At 35.6% G+C, this 21,643-nt stretch overlaps 1 protein-coding gene across 2 annotated transcripts in view; it reads right to left on the bottom strand.

Annotated features, from left to right (window-relative positions):
* Positions 1-21,643, bottom strand: part of SLC35F4 (solute carrier family 35 member F4) — a 66,266-nt gene that overhangs the window by 37,865 nt on the left and 6,758 nt on the right. The window contains exons 1-2 of one of the 2 annotated variants that reach the window (XM_069092272.1): positions 13,350-13,576; positions 3,058-3,277 (exon numbers count right to left, since the gene is read on the bottom strand). The exons of the other annotated variant lie outside the window; for it this stretch is intronic. Of the exons in view, the coding sequence (XP_068948373.1) occupies positions 3,058-3,277; positions 13,350-13,453 (324 nt within the window). The 5' untranslated portion in view covers positions 13,454-13,576. Of the gene's footprint in view, positions 1-3,057; positions 3,278-13,349; positions 13,577-21,643 lie in introns of those variants that run through there. 2 annotated transcript variants of the gene reach the window in all.

Here is a 21,643-nt window from a genome sequence, read left to right on the forward strand (position 1 = left end):
ATATCTCAGAATAGATATTTGTAAACTGCTTAACGTAATACCTGACCCATAAGTATTATATAATTACGTGTCTACTTTTTTTACATTGTGAATGGTTGTCATGTGGAAAAGAGATGAATAAAAATAGCTAACATTTTATAGCACCTGGTATGTGCCAACCACTGTGCTAAGCACTTTACAATTATCTCATTTGATCCCCAAAATAATCCTGGAAGATAAATATTATTATCCCCATTTTCAGATGAGGAAACTGAGGCAAACATGTTACATGACCTACCTAGGATCACACAGCTGGTATCTGAGGCTGGATTTGAACTTGGATTATTGCGATTCCATGTTCAGAGCTATATGCACTGAGTCACCTAACTGCTCCAGATTAGATTCATTGCATTTGGTCCTCAGAAGACAGAACTAGGAAAAAGGAGTAGGAGTTGCAAAGAAGCAGATATAGGGTTGATATAAGATTAAAATTCTATAATAAATTAATTAATAAATATTAAGTGCATACTATATGTTGTAACTGCCCAATGATTAGAGCTGTTTCGCTGCTGGAGAGGTGAAAGGCAGTAAATTCCTGGAGAATTTGAGTACCTAGACTAGTAGAGAAAGATTCTGGGCAGTTCCTGAGTAGTAGCAGAGTCTGAGGTAGAAGAGATGTATATACATGGTCCCATAGCTAGAGACAAAGCAAAATACTGAGCCATAAAACAGAGGAACAGAAGACCTATACTTTGCCCTCCACTGCTGCCATCAGTTATTTGGATGGTACAAAGGTAGAGTTAAAAGGGATTACCATCTAGCAATTGTAAGTTTATTCCCTTAGACCTAATTCTTCTTACTCTTTTTTTTTTTGCCTTTTGGAAGACAATTGGGGTTAAGTAACTTGCCCAAGGTTACAGAGCTAGTTTTTGTGTGTGTGGGTGTTGTGTCTGAGGCCGGAACCGAACTCAGGTCCTCCTGACTCCCAGGCCGGCGCTTTACTCACTGTGCCACCTAGCCGCCCCTTGGATTGGTTTTTCTCTTACTCTTTTTTTGGGGGGGAACCTAATTCTTTAGGGTAGTAACACAAGACTGGAAACCTGATGGCTCAGTAGCTAGTTGGCATAGTGGATAGAGTGTCAGGTCTGAAATCAGAATGATGCATCTTCATGAGCTCAAATCTGGTCTCAGAAACTTACTAGCTGTGTGACACTGGGCAAGTCAATTAACCCTGTTTGCCTCAGTTTCCTCATCTGTAAAATGAGTTGGAGAAGGAAATGGCAAGTCATTCCAGTATCTTTGCCAAGAAAACCTCAAATGTGGTAGCAGGTACAACTGAAATAACTGAACATGGTTCTCTGCAATGGAGAAACCCCCCCTAGAATGTTATTGCTTTAGCAACTCCAAGTGCATTTCTCTGCCAAGGGGAATTAATATCCTGTAAATAGTACTGTAGGGCAGGAAGCCTACACAGGATCCTAGGGGAAAGGTAGAACTCATTATAAAAGAGAGTAGAATTGAATTTACTGTGCATGAGCTACTAAGATTCCTCTGTGTGTTTTATGAGTTTTCTATAGAGTAAAACAAAAGTTGCTCTGTACCTGATATGTAATTACCTAAAGTGCTCACATGGAGAGTGGGGAGCCTTTTACTCACAGCAATAGAGTATTCAGTTCTAAGATTCCCAGACAAAACTCTGAGTGGTAGCAAAATGGTCCAAAGATTTTGGAGGATAGCCCCCAAGACTGGTCTTGTGTAGACCCAGACTTTCCAATGAAGGGCCACATGTTATATACACAACTGATTAATAACCTAGCTTAAAAGAAGTGCTTAGTATGGAGAGTTATAATCTCTTACAAATACAGACATCTATAGTGTCCTCATATCATTATCTCCATTAGCTGGAGGTGGGGAGAATAAGGGGAGTGTGGATTCTCTAAGAATTGCCAATCTGAGCTAATTACAAAAATCACAATGTATACTGAATCCCATCTCTGTCTCTCCTTGCTACAAACTCCATGTAATTTTACTTAAGAGTGTACTCCTTTCTTGTCTTTCTGAACAACCTTCATTTTCTGAATGTATACTGTTCTTTATTTTTTACTATCCTAGCAACAGGGCAAGTAAATTTTATTGAGTTAACTTTTTTAAATTCACAAAATTACTTCCAAAAAAAGTCAGAAATGAGTTAGTGAAGGTTTTATAAGTTTAATTAAGGGTTTATTTTTAAGTATAAATTGTTTCTTTTTAGTCTCATTTTCAATATTGTTTATATTGGAAATATATTAACTTTTAATATCCACATGTTCTTAGCACCAATCTTAATTACTACTGTGTAATTTTATCTGCTTATACTAACATTAATTAAAGAAATTCATTTCCAGGTGTACAAATGGAAGAATTATTCTGTGATATATGGCTTCATAAAAGCTAAAGGTAATCTTAAGTGTGGCTAATTCTGGGTTTACTTAGGCCCTGTTAAAACAAGAACGGAAAGTTAGTTGGATTCATGAAAAACAATATTTTTAAAAAAGGATTATTTGCTTATCTATTTAGGAAATTAGAAAGTGGTTGATTTGGAAGTAGATAGAACATTTTTTAAAGTATAGTGAGGAAAAGAGAAGGTTTATGGAAATCACACAACTAACTTCTCAGTGGAAACTGTATATCATGTTTGCCTCACTTCATATTGCAAAGACTGAGATGACTAACACATCTTCAAATATAGATTTTGTATTTTAAAAAATATGTATAGGCCAGAATCAGAGGCAGAGAGGTACAACAGAAATAGCACTGGTTTTGGAGATAAAGACCCTGGGTTTAAATCCTCATCTATGACTTATTAACTGTATAATTCAATTCAATAAACATTTATCAAGAACCTGATATGTGCCAGGTGCTTCATCAAGTAATGGAAGTTATTTGGCCAATCTGAGCCTAAATTTTTTATCTGTAAAATGAAGTAGTTGAGACTAAACAACCTTTAATAACCCTTTGTTCCCTAAATCTGTGATTTTATGATATTATAGATTCACAATTTTAAAAGGTAGCATATTTGAAAATCACATATATCATTACCCTTACTCCCATGAACCTGTCTTTCAGCACAATCCAAGAAAGCAAGAAGACAAATGCTTTGTTACAACAGAACAGGGCAGAGACATCTGTGGCTGTCAGTTTCTTTAAAGCCAGTAAATACAGGTAATTAGTCAAAGTCCATAGGATAGAAAAGGGAGCAGTCCTTTTAAGAAAGAGCTTCAACGTCAAACCGTCTTCGCCAAAAATCCGACTGCATTCCCTAGGAGAGAAAAGAGGTTAATGCTCAAATAGAATTTGTCTTCATGTTTTCTTAAGCATGGAATCACAAAATAATATTCATGACAGAGTCCCCTGGGGGGAAACACACACACATGCACAAATGCTCATTTATCTAGGAAACAGGCTGCACCCAGTTCTCCATCCTGCAGGTCACAGGTAGTTCAGAGGTTTCATGACAAAAAGAGCATTAGATCTCTTAAGGAACAGAACCAGCACTGTCTATTTCTGGATATGCTTCTGAAATCAGAGATTCAGCCATTCAACATTTGCCATAGCAGCTTCCTGTGCCATACCAAAGCAGGACAGAGAATTATGGAAACTGGTAGTTTCTTAGTGCTTTGACAATGGTAGGATTGGAGGAGGCTTTTCTTTTTCTATGCTCAAGGAATAGTACAAAGGGGAAATTTGAACAGGTTCTTGATTTTTGTGGGTCATTTAATGCATGTTTAGGTTGCAGACAAAAGAAATAATTGATGTTCAAACCATCATCATTGTCAATATACCACACACAAATAAGAGATTTTATAATCTCAGGACACTGTAACTTCTCTTTACATGTGTGTGGTGTGAAGGGGGAATGTGGGTGTGGGTGTGCCATTAGAGCTAAGATAACTTTTCTTAGTAGAGAGATAGTGTTAGTGCCTAAAATATTCTATTTCTTTTAGACAAATATCATCATAGAAATAGACAAATGAGAAAACACAAATTGTTCAACTTCTGACAGTCAACCAGAATACTGGATGTCACTATGGATATTTGGGCTCAATGAATGAATTTTTTTTTAATGCTTAATTTAATTAAATGGTGTTCACCTGACTTCTGACTCACTTAATAACTGAAGTGAAATTTGACTAGGTTTATTAGTCAACTCATCCAAATGGTAAAACTGGTGCACACAGAAATACAGCTTCTATAAACTGAGAGTGAAGTAATAATTATGAAAACTTTTCTGGATTCAAAACATTGAGTACTTTGCACTTCTAGATTCACAAATATTCAAAATTAAGATTATTTTCACATGGCCCTTACTGCTTACTCTAGCAATTGTTTCAGAAAGGAGCAATATATATTAACTGACTTATCTCAAGGGGAAATGATAAGAAATCATTAAGTAATTCATGCACAGTGTTTTTAGACAAAAGGGTATCCATTAATATAAAGTGAAGTTCGTTTGCAAACCACATTGAATTTAAATATAAAATGTCATTGTAAAAAAATTTTTTTTCATTCCTCTATCCTCATTCTCACCCAGAGACATGTTTGGAGTTCCAGTGAGCTACTGGGAGATTAAACTTAGAAGTAGAAATTTGTCAAACTTCATTTTCTTTGGAAGGTTACTGGACAGGAAGTTCTTAGAACCAAACTATGGTTCCCAAAGAAAACTTTTGACTCGAGGAGAAAACTTCAATGTAGAAATTAGTCAAATCCAAAGGCTAAGAAAGGCTTCCAAGAAGAAACACACACACACACACACACACACATCACACTTCTACAGAGGGAAAATTGATAATTTCCTTAGAACATATTAGTCTCAGGCAAAAATTTGAATCAGAGCTCACAAACAGAAGGGCTTCAAAAAAGCATTAGCAATCCTCCTTACACTGTTAGCCACACCTAAAAAGTCAATTGTTTTCAATGAATATTCCTTCCACTTTGTAATCTTCCAAATAGCTACAGGGTCACCCTCACTCCTAGAGTCACACAGAAGATCACTTCAGACCTATCACAAGTCTATTTTTATTTTTAAAAATTCTTTTCTTTCAGCAAATATAGGAAAATCTTACAGGTCTTGCTGACAGGCAATCATAGCCCATTCTCATACCCAAACTGATATTCTGTCTATATTGACAAGAAAAGCAATATGGAGGTACTTTGTTAGAATATTAGTTTGTGTGAACCTGCTTTTCCTTCAGAGTTTCAGCAAAGGAAAAGAAAGACTTATATCTGAAAGAAGAGATCCCTTCCCATGACACACACTCTCCCTCCCTCCCCCCCCCCACCGTCAGTCAGCTAGAAGAAGGTAGAAGAAAGCATAAGTTATTTGTTGACTGAGGTGATATTGTTCAGCAGCCTTCCCTTTCCTTTTATTTTTCTTCTTTCTCTTAATCATTGTTATTGCAGGTCTAAAAAAGTTATAGCACTTTGAGATCTTTGATACTTAAGCCCTACAAATACATTTCATAAATTAAAATGGACTTTTAAAATAAAGATTTAAGTAAAACAGAACATTCTTGAGAAAGTAGCATTAGAATATGTAGCCAAGATGTGTATATACATAGAAAAGGAAAGTTGTAATATGACAAAGAAGGTAGGCATGCATTTTCTCATGAATCCAGATAATCTGCCATTAACATTCTTAATAGTTCCAAAATTTGTGTAGTTTTTCTTTAAAATTGTCAATATGAAGTTTTCTGTTTTTGTTTTTCCTACCATACTGTCAAAATCTCCTGATGCAATGGAATTCTTTAGATGTTAACTGAACAACAAAAATCTAAGTATTTAGTAATCTTAGGTAATCCTTAATTTCATATTTTTGCCTCAATTTGTGTTTTATGAGATTAAAAATATCCTGACTCTTTGATAAGTACATAATGTTATATTAATTTCTCTTCTTGTTTACTGACATATATATATATGTATTGCTGTTCAGTTGTTTTCAATTGTAGCTGACTCTCCATGACCCATTTGGGATTTTCATGGTAGAGTTACTGGAGCCGTTTGCCATTTTCTTCTCCAGCTCATTTTACAGAGTAAGAAACTGAGGCAAACAGGGTTAAGTGACTTGCCCAGGGTCACACAGCTAATAAGTGTCTGAGGCCAGATTTGAACTCAGGAAGATGAGTCTTCCTGGCTCTAGGACCAGTGCTCCATCTACTGTGCCACTTTGCTGCCCACTAAATATGTGTCTGTCTATATGTATGTATGTATGTATATTATTTGTATGTGTGTGTTTAAGTTATATGTAAATATACAGAGAGACTGTGTGTGCTGTCTTTTCTTTGTATGTCCTGTGCTTAGCACAATGCTTGGCCCACAGTAGGCATTTTTTTCTTTTCCTTTCTTTTTTTTCAATGCATTTTTAAATTTATTAAAAAAAATTTTTTTTAATGTTGGGTTCCCAATTCTCTTCCTCTCTTCAGCCCCTCCCTCACCCCACTGAGAAGACAAGCAATATGATATTAATTATACAAATGAAATCAATTTCCATCTTATCCATGTTTCAAAAAACTCAAGAAAAATAAAGAAAGTCAAAACATGATATTTCATTGTGCAATCAGCATTCATCAGTTCTCTCTTTGGAAGTATGTAGCATTTTTTTCATTGTGAATCCTTTGGGATTGTCTTGAATGTTTGTATTCATCAGATTAGCCAAGTCTTTCACAGTTGATCATCATTATAACAATTACTTTTACTGTGCAAAATGATGTCCTGGTTCTTCTCATTTTACTTTGTATCACTTCATATAGGTCTTTGCCATGCTTTTCTGAAACCATTACCCTCATCATTTCTTATGACAATCACAAGCATTCAGCCATTCCCTAATTGATGAGTATGCCCTCAATTTCCAATTCTTTCCCAACACCAAAATAGCTGCTTTAAATATTTTTGTACATAAATGTCCTTTTCCTTTTTCTTTGTTCTCTTTGGGATATAGACCTAGTAGTGGTATTTCTGGGTCAAATGATATGCACAGTTCCATAGCCCTTTGGGAATAGTTCCAAATTGTTTTCCAGAATGGCTGGACCAGTTCACAGCTCCACCAACAGTTCATTATCATACCTATTTTCCCACATCCCCTCCAGGATTTGTCATTTCTGATAGGTATGAGGTGGTACCTCAGAGCTTTTTCAATTTGCCCTTCTCTAATCAATAGTGATTTAGAGCACATTTTCATAAGACTATTGATAGTTTTGATTTCTTCTTCTGAAAACTCTCTGTTTATATCATTTGATCATTTATCAATTGAAAAATAACTCTTATTTTTATAAATTTGACTCAGTTCTTTACTTAGTATATACTTTTGAGAAATACGGTCTCTATCAGAGAAACTTGCTATAAAATTTATTGATATTACTTCATTGGCTATGGTATCTTTTAGCAAAATGGAGTTTCCCTGATTACCTCTTTTAATCAGGTCTATTTTTGCTTTTGCTTTTTCAGATATCATGATTGCTACCTGTGAGGTCCCAATTGGGGAAAAGCGATAACACACAGTAAGAAGTGTAAAGCCATTGACTTAAACTCTGTGAAAGGTGGAAGCCCAGACTTGGTGACCTGTTAAAAAAATCACAACTTAGACTCATAACTTAGATACTGTGACTAGTACACAACCGTTCCATGACCAGTCTCCAACTTTGAGTGCCTGGACATTTGCCCCACAGCACTGGGTAAATGCCTGGTTGTCTGGGTACTGGCTTCAATACTAAGTATAAATTAAAATATCAGCCAAAAAGTTAACTAAGCAGAAAAACCCCAAATATCCACCAATCTGCAATGAAGCATCCTATGGCTCCTCTTCCCTTTGCCTGATTTCTGTAATTACCGTGGAGATTTGGGGAGGGTCTTTATGGGAATCCACCATTGGTCTGGCCACTGCACCAGACTGTTGATTATTTGAATGCTTGGCAGGGATCCATCACACTGGCCCCCCATGTAAGTAACCCAACTGATTAAACTACTACCTATAATCAATATGGATCTCCTTGGCTTCTTCTATTGGTATCTAACTTGCCCCATGGTTATGGGGGAAGTACAGGATTCCCCAGTCAGGGCACTGCTAGTGCCTTTCTTTAGTTTAGCTGAAGCATATTAGATCTTTTCCTCAACCCTTTATTTTAACACAGCATATATGTCTTTCTGTTTCAAATGTATCTCTTATAAAGAACATATTGTTAGATTCTGGTTTCTAATCCATTCTGCTATCTGCTTCCATTTTATGGGTGAGCTCATCCCATTCATATTCACAGTTATTATTATTGTGTTTTTTCTACCATCACATTATCTCCTCTCTCTCTCTCTCTCTCTCTCTCTCTCTCTCCCTCTCTCTCTCTCTGTCTCTCTCTCTGTCTCTGTCTCTCTCCCCCTCCACCCACTGTGTGTGTGCATTTGTCCTGTTCCTCCTCAAAAGTCTGTTTTGCTTCTAACCACTGCCTCCCCTTATCTGCTTTCCTTTAATCATTCCCTCCCTTTCTCTTACACCTTCCCCACTCATTTACCTATTGTTACATTTTTATACACAAATGAGTGCATGTGTGTTGTGTGTGTCACACACACAGAGTTTACATTTTATATGTATATATATATATATATTCTTCCTTCTTTGAACTAATTCTGATGAGAATGAGGTTCAAGCATTGCCTGCTACCTTGCTATTTTCCTATATATTGTAAAAATTCTTCCTTATGTACCTCTTTTATGTGAGAAAGTTTTCCCCATTGTTCTCTTCCCTTCTTCCTCCTCCCAGTGCATCCCTCTTTTTCACTTCTTAAATTTTTTTTCCTATATAATCGGCTCACACTGTCGCCCTCTGTCTATGGAAACTTCTTTTAACTGTCCTAATAATGATGAAGTTCTTAGGAGTTACATGTATGATCTCCCCATCTAGGAATGTGAACAGTTTTTTGAGTCCCTTATGATTACTCTTTCATGTTTACCTTTTTATACTTCTCTGAAGTCTTCTTTTTGAATGTCAAATTTTCTATTCAGCTCTGATCTTTACATCAGGAATGCTTGCAAGTCCTCCATATCATTAAATATCCATTTCTTCCCCTGAAGGATTACACTCAGTTTTACTGGGCAGGTGATTATAATTTAACTCTATTGCCTTCTGGAACATCATATTCCAGTCCTACCATTCCTTTAACATGGAAGGTGCTAAATCTTGTGTGATCCTGACTGTGGCTTCATATTATTTTAATTCTTTCTTTCTGGCTGCTGTAAGTATTCTCTCCTTGACCCGGGACCTCTAGAATTTGGCTATAATATTCCTGAGAGTTTTCATTTTGGAATAACTTTTGAGAGGTGATGATCAGTGGGTTTCTTCAATTTTTATTTCACCCTCTGGATCTAAGATAGCAGGGTAGTTTTCCTTAATCGTTTCTTGAAACATGATGCCTAGGCTCTTTCTTTGATCATGACTTTTGTATAAGCCAATAATTCTTAAATTATAACTCTTTGATCTATTTTATAGGTCAATTGTTTTTCCAATAAAATATTTCACATTTTCTTCCACTTTTCATTCTTTTGACTTTGTTTTACTGTTTCCTGATCTTTCATGAAGTCATAGCTTCCACTTGTCCAGTTCCCATTTTTAAGTAATTATTTTCTTCAACGAATTTTTGTTCCTCCTTTTCCATTTGACTTTTAAACTTTTTAAGAAGTTCTTTTCTTTCATGCATTTTTGTGCCTCTTTTACTGTTTGGTCAATTCTGTTTCTTAAAGTGTGATTTTCTTTCATATTTTTGTGCCTCTTTTACCAAGCTACTAATTCTTTTTTTTCATGATTTTCTTGCATCACTCTCATTTCTTTTCCCAATTTTTCCTCTACCATCTCTTTTTTCAAAGTTTCCATGAATATTTTTTGGACTGGGGTTCAATTAGCATTTTTCTTTGATGCTTTTTTTGTAGTTGTTTCCATATTGCTGTCTTCTTCTGAGTTTATATCTTTTTTCTTCTCTGACACCCTACTAACTTCTTATAGTCAAATTATTTTTTACTTTTTTGCTCATTTTTTTCTGGCTATTTCTTGCCTTGAATTTATTGCTAAAGTTGGGCTCTGCTCAGACACCATCCTAAGCTTCAAGCTTTTTCATGATGCTGTTTTCAAAGCTAGTTCTGGGAGTCTGCAAGTTCTTGGTGCTTCCAAAGTGTTGTGATCCTGTTGTCCTGATCTGCACTGTGATCTTTACTAAGGAAAGTCCCCTGGTCCTCTGCAGCTGCATGTTCTAGAGTTCCTCCATGGTTTGGTACTGTGATCAACACTCATGATCACTTGTGACCAACCACCAGTTCTTCTCTCCACAATGGAACTGGGATGCCAGAACTGCACATATGCAATAGAGATGCCAATTCATGCCAGCTTTACCCAGTGCCAGCCAAAGGTCCCCTGTAATCCCTTTTTTGAGCCACTGTTTAACCCCCTCATCATTTCTGGACTAAGAACACTGAAAACTTCTGCAACTACATCTATATACTCTGGACAGACCTCCACTCATTTTATAGAATTCTCCTTCCAACCTCTTAAGTTTTCTTATGCCATAAAACTATCTCACTCCAACTTTTTGTTGGCTTTGCTGTTCCAAAATTTGATTTTGGGTGTTATTTTAAAGTTATTTGGGAGGAAGATTGGGAGAGTTCAGCTGGGTGGTTTGCCCCTAATCCACTATCTTGGCTCCCCCATAGTAGATACTTAATAAATGTTTATTGACTGACTGTCTTCTATTTTTGAAGGGATGCAATTTGGCCACCTGATATAGTTTTTTAAGTTTTGCATAATCTTGTCTTCCAAAAAACAAAGAAAGTGGTTTTTATTCCATGACACAAGTAAATTGCATACATGACTGAATTACCAGATTCAAATCCCAAATAGATAATCTGTAAGTTGTAACATGTAGTCTTGGTACATTGTTGAAAATTATTCTGACATTAATTATAAGAAAAACTACCATGCAACTTAAGAAAAAGAGGATTCAAAAAGTAAAGTGCTGGCATAAATTCTATTCCCTATTACTCAGACTCTAACTCTAGTGCTCAAGTTCTTATTCCTTCAAAGAGCAGAGAATAGATGAAGGCAGAATTCATCTTCTCTTCTTGGTAAGTGACATTTATGAGAATAGAGGGAATGGGAATTAAAGCTTTTGGAATTTTCTAGCTACAATTTGTCTTACAAATGAAGAGGAACTCCAGGAGAATATTCCCTTCATAGAAAGTGCTTTTTGGTTGACATTTTGATTTGATTGAAACTTCATTCCAACAAAACTCAGAGGTGAATGTGTTTAGTCACGTCACAGGTTTAGAGAAGTTTTGAGTTACTAATTAGACACATTACAGAGGAAATGAAGTTCACTCCCAAGGTAACATTTCCAGTCCAGAGCAAACAATCCAAACATCTTTTGGTAAGGGAATAATTTCAAGCAAAACTGACTATTTGCTTTGTGGTCATCTGAAAGCACTTCATAGACTTTTTTCTTTTGGTTAACTGCTAGTATTATTAAATGTAGGAATATATATACAAACATACACATGTACACATATATATGTAAACATATACAGTAAAATTATTTTTAGATTTAGGTATCTATATTAAGATTTCCAATATAACCATATGGTGTTAATAGATCTTCTTATATTTACTATATTAAGCATCATAATAAATATATACCTGTAGCAGCAAGCACCCCAAGCGTCCTCAGGGTTTGCTGCCAATACAGGTTCTTGGATCTGCTTTGATAAAGGAAAGCAACTCAAAATGGGTTAACAAGCTTACTTTAATTAGTCAAACATATATCGTTTACCTCGTTCAGGGGGAAAAGGTCAGCACCCTGAACTTCAAAGTACACAGGCAGAATTATCAAGACAGAAACAGATCAAGTAGACAGCTTTTCAAACTGTCCAACCATTACATCCATACCAAATCAACATCTGGGTTTTTCAAAGCCGGGGGGCTCTGGACAACGGCTTCCCAGAATCCAGATCAAATCACAGAACACTTCTCAAAATGAGCCCCAAAACAAAGCTACACATCAGAGCTTATATACCCTTCTCCTGGCTCAGAGAATGTAACAACCTTATTGACTCACTGGCCAATCAAGAAGTATCTACTGAAAAACAAGCCTCCCACCCCAGGCTCCAGGTGCACTTTAGCCTAGGGGCAGGGAAGATCTTTAAAATTTACATTCCCATTACAATACCCTAAGGTTGTACTTATTTTGGTGAAAGTTGAATACAAAATTATCTTTAGCAGTCAATTACACTTTTAATTGCAAAGATTTTTTAATTGATTTCATATGTATTCATTTTTGTGATAATTTAAGTCTTTAAAAATGGACACACATTCCAAACTAATCTGAGTTTGTGAAGCATTTTCAGTAGTTAATATATAGGAAACAGTATGTACAAAACTCTTTTGTTGCTTCTTTGAACTTTTTTTGGATGACTCAGTTTTAATAATCATCTTCTTCCTTAGCACTAAATACTGGGACAAGGAGAAAGTTAAGTTCCCAGCCATTCTCTTAAAATAAATAAAGTGCTAAGAAAGCATAGAATGGCCTCATATCTTGATTATAGCTATCATTTTCACTGTTGTCCTACAGCTGGGTTGTCCTACAACCCTGGGTTTCTCCTTGTTGAGATGCTGGATTCTGATAATTTCTTTAGCTCAGGTTTCTGGAATGGAGTTGTGGGGAAGCCACATAGACTCAATTAGTTGTTGCAATTGACTGAGCTCTCCAAGATAAATGCTACAGAAGCACAGTTAATTACATAACAAGCATTAGGCATCACAAATTCAAACCTCTGACAGGATCATAGGACTACAGGACTTCGACCAGTCAGGTTACTGAGTAAATAAGCAAAGTGCTCTCTGTCTCTGTCTCTCTGTCTCTCTCTCATATAAACAACATACACACACATATTTAGCCAGAAGTGCAGTGCTCATATGTGCACAATTCCCATTTTAGTAAAACAGAATTACAAGAGTTGATGCTTTTAATCTGTTTGTGAACCACAGGGTCAGGAGCCCAAGCTAAATTCTTCTCACAGTACTCATTGCACAAGTTCTCCATATTCCCAACCATTTAACTCCCTCTACCAATGCAAATCCAGAAATATTTTACAATATACAGTGTTGACGAGTTGCCTGTGGCACAGGGAGGCATGACTTACCTCTCTTAAATGATTTGCTCAATCTCCCAGACAGTACATATCAAAGGCAAGATTCAAACCTAGGTCTTTCTGACTTCATCTGACTCTCTATCCATTACATAATAGTGCTTCTCTGGCATCTCAATTCAGATTATAAATTATTTAATGATACTCCATTAATACACACTTACCTGAATTTCTTCATTGGAGACTGCTTTTCTTGAGCAGTAACCAGATGCCCAGAATAATAGAGTGGGAAAACCATAATGTTCCAGTTTGTTGAAAACCAAGTCATGAAAAATGGACAATAGAAGTTCTTATATGTGATCTTTACAATCTGTGTGGTTCCAACCCAAGATGATGAGACAGACAAAATGATCAAGAATCCCCAGACAACCTTGAGGAAGAGAGATGCACATGACTGGCAGCGAGTCTTGACTCTGTTTTCTTGGCTGCTGCTGTCTGGGTGTGTCTGTGTCCCCTCATCTCCTGAAAATGGAGATGAAACACACACACATTAGGATATCTGAATTAAAAAGCATGAAATTAAGATGTTTCATTTCCTAAATATCCCTTCAACTTATCAGAAACAGACTTTTAAGTATAAGCAGATACTCCTTTGCTGTCTTACCAAAGAATGCCCTATTAAAGAGAAATCTGTGCTTTCTGTATTTTTCTTCTATGATAGGGGTGAGGAGAGAAGCTCCAGCAAATCTTTGAGTCACCTATTTTCTGTGGTGAGGGAAATAAGAACTGTCCCATATGTGATGTTCAAGTTGCATATTGAATGTCTATATAAGATTTGGTGACCTGTTGCCCACTTAGGGGGAAACACAAGAAATAAGCCATTTCTAAGGTTTGTTTTAGACCAGGGAGGGAACCTGTGACCTCGAGGCCACATGTGGCCCTCTAGGTTCTCAAATGCAGCCCTTTGATTGAATACAAACTTCAAAGAATAAACCCCCCTTAATAAAAGGATTTGTTCGGTAAAACCTGGACTCAGTCAAAGGGCCACACCCAAGGAATTAGAAGGTCACATGTGGCTTCAAGGCCACAGGCTCCCCACCCCTGTTTTAGACATTTCCTTAGAATTTTAATCTTGAAGTGGCAAAATTAGCCAAAGAGAGAAACACTTCTGGGAGCAGATCCCCAAGATCAAACTGGTTTCATGTGAACTCAGAGCCTTTGGGGGCCCTTAGTTACAAGTGATCCTTTTCTTACCCCCATTTTCAAGGCAAAGTGAGATGCAACTCATGCTTGGACTAATGTTCTTAACCTTCCAAAAGTATAATATACATCCAAAATCTAAACCCCTTATTCATTGAATATATTTGTGACTTAGAAACTAATATTTCTTGGCAGCTAGAAGTCAATGATGACTCCAAAATGTCTTTTCTTAGATGGGTAACTATGATCATTTCTCACCTCAAAATCTCAGTTTCCTCTTTGTAATACAGGCGTAATATTTGCACCTACCTATTTCACAAGGATGTTGTAAAAATATTCTGGGTTAACCCTAAAATCATATCTACATAAATATGAGTTACTGTGATTAATAATGATAACCACATTTCAGGTATCTTTGGTTTCCTTGGGATAGGTATTCTATCCAGTGGTGTAAATCTCAATCGTTCCACATCTTTAGTAGAGAGACAGTTTTTTTGAGTTTCTGTGGTCAAAATTATTCATCACCATCGGCCAGCTTTCTTGTTTTATTTTAAATTTTATTAAAGATTTTCTTTTTATAACACATACAGTTTTGATATACCTACTCTTTCCCTTCCAAAGAGTTATCCCTTATAATGAGAGTTTTGAAAAGAAAAAAAAGTTCAGCAAAACTAATAAATAGCAGCCCAACTTTTTTTTTTTTTGTGAGCAATCAGGGTTAAGTAACTTGCTCAAGGTTACACGGCCAGTTATTTCTGGGTGTGGTGCTAAATGTCAGAGCCCGGATTCGATCCCCAGGTCATCCCGACACTGGGGCCGGTGCTCTTACTCGCTGAGCCACCTGGCTGCCCGAAGCCCAACTTTATAAGTAGTGCTCCACATTCATAATTTCCCACATTTATAAAAAAGAGAAAGAGGTGCACTCTCATATTCTACCCCTTCTTTGGGGCAAGAATTAATTGTCATAATTCCAAAGCATTCAATTTCAATTGCTTTCTTTTTTTCTTTTTTTTTTCCCATTTGGCATTGACTCCAAATAATATGTGTGTGTGTGTGTGTACACATATATACATATACACACAAAAATTTTATCAGGAAAATTATATACACATACTCATATATATGTATGCATATATATACACATACACACATATATACATGTATATGTGTGTATATGTGTATGATTTTCCTGATCCTGCTTGCTTCATTTTGTATCAGTTTATATAAATCATCTCATCCTTCTCTGGATTAATCATGTTCATCTTTTCTCATATAGCATTCAATTACATTCACATACTATGAAGGTTATCATAGTGCTAGGAATAAGGTTTTTTTACTGTCTATAAAATATAGATGTTAATACATTAAGTGTGAGATCCTTAACTAAGTGGACTATCAGAGAAGCTGAAGCATATCAATCTTGACTTTATCATTATAAACAAAACTAACAAGAGAAGGAAGTTGCAGCTAAATGTGTGGATGGATCAGAGTGGAGGCAAACAAAAGAACTGAATTTATTCTGCAAACTGCAGGAATGTCATTCCTAGGAACATCTCATGTCAGCTCATACTACAATACAAAAAAAAGAGTATTTACAAAAAAGACTATCATAAAAATATTTGTTGCTTATGTATCAACATTGGTTGTTAAGGATAAAGTGGCAGAGAAATTTCAAGAAGAACTTCTAAGAGTCTTCAAATTAGATCCATGTAGAGTCTGACATTTCATGAATTCAGTGAAAAATAATGAGGATGGAGAAAAATACAGGAGAAAACATACTTCAGAAAAAAAGGAATGAGAGAAGCTAAAGATGTGTAGATTATCTGATTCCTATTTTCAAGAAAATAATTGGTGTTGTATATGGTTAGTTCTGAATAATAGCATTAAAATGAAATACATTTCATTTTAGCAGACAATAAGACAATGTAGCATAGTAGATAGCCAATCTCAGAGCCAGAAAAATTGGGTTAAAGTCCTATCTCTGTCAGAAATTGGCTGTGTCACCCTAGGTTTAACCTCTAAATACTCTAGGAAATTCCCTATGACTATAAATCTTATAAGAGAAAGTACCAACCTACATTGGTAGAGGGAGTTCCCTGATCCAGAGGTTCCCAATATCAATGAAGCCACAAGTCTGGTCTCTACATCTTTAACAGACAGGAAATGACTTGTTATCACTGTGGAATTTATCCCTGTTTGAGTATTTTTGCAGTCAGACCACTGCAATTGGCAATGAGATGGAAGATGAACAAAAATAATCATACTGACATCACTTACAATGACTTTACAGAGAAGCTTACTCTATGTAAATCAAATGCCACAACACAAAGATCAGTAGAATCCAGAAGCTAGTTTGGTCAAGAAACATGTGACTTACTCATGAAGTAGGGAGAGATGACAGTCAGAAGGAACACCAGGTTGGAATATCTACTCATTTGTAAAAATCTTATAAAGAAGATTGTTGCATGATTAAGTAGTTACTATCTAATAGAGCTGAGAGAATCAATGGAGGGTAAGACAAGTTCAAAGACAGTTTGGCAAGCTATCCAAACCAAGCTATCCCATAGGCATTCAAGGAATAAAGTGGAAGGAGGGCAATACATTTTAAGAATGAGAATTTGTTAAAAAAAAAAAAAAGAAAGAAAGAAAGAAGGAAGGAAAGAAAGAGAAAGAAAAGAAATAAACCATTAAATGAACTTTTTCTCCATCAAAGAAAGCAGGATTATTATTTTTGAACCCTGACATCAAAACTGCAGATGTGCCTATAGGGAATATAGAGAGGACAGGAAAGATCACAAAGAAAGAAAAAGCAGCCAGATTGAACCAATTATTAAGATGATTCAGAGTTCAATATAAAAGGTATCTGAAAAGGCATAAGATGCTAAATGTGTGGGGAAAATTTCAGACTTCATTAATATTTCTCACCCCCAAAAAACAGCTTAGAGAATCTTACTACCTATTAATCTCTATGCTTATTTTCCTATTCATACAAAGTCTTTATAAGAGTCACCTCTAAAAGAATTGAGGCATTCTAAGTGATGGAATTTCTAGAGAATATGCAGACTTTCATGATTGATATTCAACCACAGTGCACATATTTCCCACCTTGCAATTGACTTAGAGATGGAAAGATTTTAAGAATTCATTGTGTTTTTTCTTTGTTGATCATGAAAAAAATGTTTAATTTAATGGAGCAAAAGGCTCCCTTCAGGGCTCTTTTCCAACAAGGTATCTTATATTCATTCATCAAAATCATTCAAAATTCTTCAGAAGACATAACAACAGAAATAACTCTATTCAAGGACCCTCTGATTGTAAACAACAGAGGAGGCATAAAAAAGTGAGATAGAAACTCAAAGTGTTCTCCACTGTCTAGCACAGAGTACAAATTGGAGTATTCCCTGTAAATGGTGAAGTCTTTTAGATCAATGATGTCAAATTCAGATAGAAACAGAGGCCACTAAATAGTACATATACCTTATCTTGGCTTAGAAACCCATATATCAATATTATTGATATTTTATAGTATTTTTATTTCAGTATTTCCCAGTTATATTTTAATCTGGTTTGGGCCATACTCAGAAGTTATGAGACCTGTGGGCTAGGTATTTGATACCTCTACTCTAAACTGAGTATACATACACTGCCTATTGTCCAGATTACAATATGTATTTGGATGAACAATGTACAGGATCTGTCTATCAATATGAATCTGTGGGACTAACATTACAGATGGATAATTTGTTGAGCCTGAAATCAAAAAGGAGGAAGGGAGGGGGCTGGATTGCTTTCAATAAACTGCAATATTCCTTTAGCAACCCCCAACTTGCCATGGAAACAAAGATTTATCTTTTTAATATTAATATTCTATTAGGCTTGCTATAAGGCACAAAGATATTCTGAAAAATTAAAATGGAATATCAAAGGGGAGGGAAATGATGAGGCATATAGCAGGTATAAGAAAACTCTAAGATATAAGGAACTTTGAGGAATAGGAGAAACATTTAATCAAAGAAATTTATGACAAGAAAAGAAGATGGTGAAAGAAGACAGTTGGACAGCATAGTGCTTCAGTGGTACTCTTGTAATGTCAGGATAAAGAGGTTTCTGCCAGGTTTCTAGCAGGTTGGATGGACCCACAGTGGCAAACTCGTGGAAGGGCAAGAAGAAAAACTGAACAAAAATGCAGATATAGGTAGGGTGCTATCTGTATCATTGAAGCGAACTTTTAAAATGATGAAATCACAGAACTATTTGAGTATTTGAATATTCATGCACCATAATCTGTGTAGCCATATCCTAGTCTTTTGAAATATACTTTCTTTCCAGTTTTTTTTTCCTACTCTAAGAAAGGCTGCTGTAAATATTTTGGTAGACATGGGATTTTTCTTTGTATCATTGACTTTCTAGTGAACGATTCATTCATCATTGACTGAGTCAAAGGTTATGGTCATTTTAGTTATTTTATTAATACAATTAACAGATAACTAGTATGGTAGGCAGCAAGGTATCACAGAGTTTGAGACTTGGAGTCATGAAGTACTGAGTTTGACTCTTGACCCATATAGCTCTATATGACTCTGAATTTTGAATTTTTGAAATTTGCAATTTAGTTTTAATTTATTTGGAATTTTTTTCCTTGAATTTACTTTGAATTATTTGAATTTTGAAAGTTACTTAATTTTTCTCAGCTAAAGTTTCCACATCCATAAAATAGGATGAAGAAAATAATAGTACATGTTTTGTGCTGATTGTCCTGAGAATCAAATGAGATAATATGTGTAAAAGTGCCTTATAAATCTTAAAGTGTTATAGAAGTGCTAGCACTTTATTAAGATTATGATTCTGAATTGCTTTCTAGAGTGGTGTGGCTAAGTGATGTAATGAATAGAACACCAAGTCTAGAGTCAGGAAGACCTGAGTTCAAATCTAAACTTAGACATTTACTCTCTGGGTAGCCTTGGGCAAGTAATTTCTCCATTTGTCTCAATTTCCTCATCTATAAAATGGGGCTAATAAAGGCACCTATCTTGTAGAGTTGTTGTGATGATAAAATGAGATCATATTTATAAAGCACCTAGCACAGTGACTTAACACAGTACTATATAATTGCTATTATTGTTTTTCTACAGTCCTTCTAAAATTAATTATTCCTATCTTTTAACATCTTTGACTATATATCTTATCGTGAGACTAACAGTAACTCATACCACAGTAAAAGAATTATAATAAGTTTCCTTAGAAGATGTAGCAGGTTCTGTTTTATATAACTGTTTGCAAAACAAATTTGATTAAAATTTTTCCAGTTAGCTATAAATGACCTTAAAAAATTATAGCAGCCTATGAGTAATTGACAATGAAAACAATAAAAGATAACTTCTACACAGAAACAAAAGATGAAGGGGCAATGAGTTAAATAAAAAATTTATGAGGAAAGAAAACTGTAATTAGATCTAGGAGAAAAGAAATAATTTTACTAACACACTGAAAATATGACTTACTTAGCATTTCAGGGGAAAAAAATTATTCATTCAACAGCCACAAGGGACTTCTGTATTTCAATGGGTTTGGGTTGTCCTCTATCAGGGAAAATCACAACTTAATCTTGTTTTCTCATCTTGTGCTGTTATTTTCTATATACTCTCTCCAAAGATATTCCATAGATGACCTTCCTTAAATATTGGAAACCTCTTCCAGATATTTATAAATATTATAAAAATTTTGTAAATATTAGTGTAGCACTCAGAATGTCCACTTATTAGCTACATGATCAATACATCTTCTTTTCTGATCCCACATTTCTTTGATGATATCCTTATCACAATTTCTTGTATATAGGTCATTGGAAACACCTTGCACCCTAGCTACAACCACTACAAGTCTCTCCATTGTATTTTGGGTGACATGGAATTTTAATTCTTCAGAGAATTGTGCTATATCAAGATTTGCTTCCATACAGTATTTCTAGGAGTTTTGTGCGGGTTTTTTTTTATGTGTTTTTGAACCTGGGAACATTTTTGTATTGCTGAAAATATTGCTGAAAACATTGGGCTATTTCACAAATGTAAAGCACCAAGTCTGAGAGGTCAGGAAGATAAGAGCTCAAATATATCCTCAGACATTTACTAGATATGCTACTCTGGGCAAGTCATGTAAGCATCTGATTCAGTTTCCTCATCTGTAAAATGAGAATAAAAACAGCACCTACCTACCAGGGTAGTCATGAGGACCAAAAATTAGACAATATTTATAAAGTATTTAGCAAAGTACCTGACATATTTGTCTATCAAGCTGCCTCTGAAATTACTTAAGATCTCTTCAATCTGGCTCCACCTTACCTTTATATCCTTCAACATCTCTATACACACTCTACTGGACTACAGGATGCCCCAGTCTTACCTTCCTTTCAACAGCCTCTGTGCATTTAAACATACTAAACAGCAAGCCTGGAACCTACCTGCTGAAATCCTTCTCCTTTAAGATTCATCTCAGGTGCTACATCACGTTAAAAGTAATCCTTCTCTCCTTCAATCTCTTATGTGACTTACTGACCTATCCTATACACTTAATTCTTTTCAAAGTTGTGGCGATCAGTTAACATGTTCCATTTCCACCATTTTACTATAAGCTCCTCGAGGCAAGGGACTGGGTTGCCTTCTTAACTTTGTATCTCCATAACCTATCAAAGTAGTTGAATAGGAAATGACCATTTGAACTGCTGTGCACCTGGGCATAGTGCTAACATTCATGATGGTGACCCTGAGACACTGTCAAGGCTTGAATTACCTTTTGGGTCATCAAAAAAGTTAAACAATTTCCAGCTTACTGTGTGAATTGTATTTTCTCATGTTTAAGTATTGAACTCAAGAGTGAGAAAGCAGATTCGAGTCTGTGCTCTATTACCTAGTCACATGACAAGAAGCAACTTATTTAAGTTCCACAAGACTGTTTTCTCATCTGTAAAATAGGAAAAACAATTTTCACATTACCTAAATTGCAGTTATTAAAGTTTTTATATGCTATAAACAAATGAGATGTTATTATATTTGAATTTTTTGAAAATTCTATTTACATATGTGTAAACGTTCAGTAGTGCAGACTGGCAATGGTGGCTGAATGGATGATCTACTCCTTCCTCATGATGACTTTTCATCTTCGGAATGTGGACACTATCACTCTTTCTCGAGTCTTCAGCCCACTCTCTGGATATTAGTCCACCCCTCTCTTAGTCAACTGCTGTACTCAGCTCTTACCCAGAGAAAAAACAGGAAAAAAAGAAAAAGAGAGAGAGAGAGAGAGAGAGAGAGAGAGACAGAGA

The sequence above is a fragment of the Petaurus breviceps genome, unplaced genomic scaffold, assembly GCF_028583685.1.
Source record: "Petaurus breviceps papuanus isolate PSGF00001 unplaced genomic scaffold, PetGlider_PUasm1.0 189, whole genome shotgun sequence".
Lineage (NCBI taxonomy): Eukaryota > Metazoa > Chordata > Mammalia > Diprotodontia > Petauridae > Petaurus > Petaurus breviceps.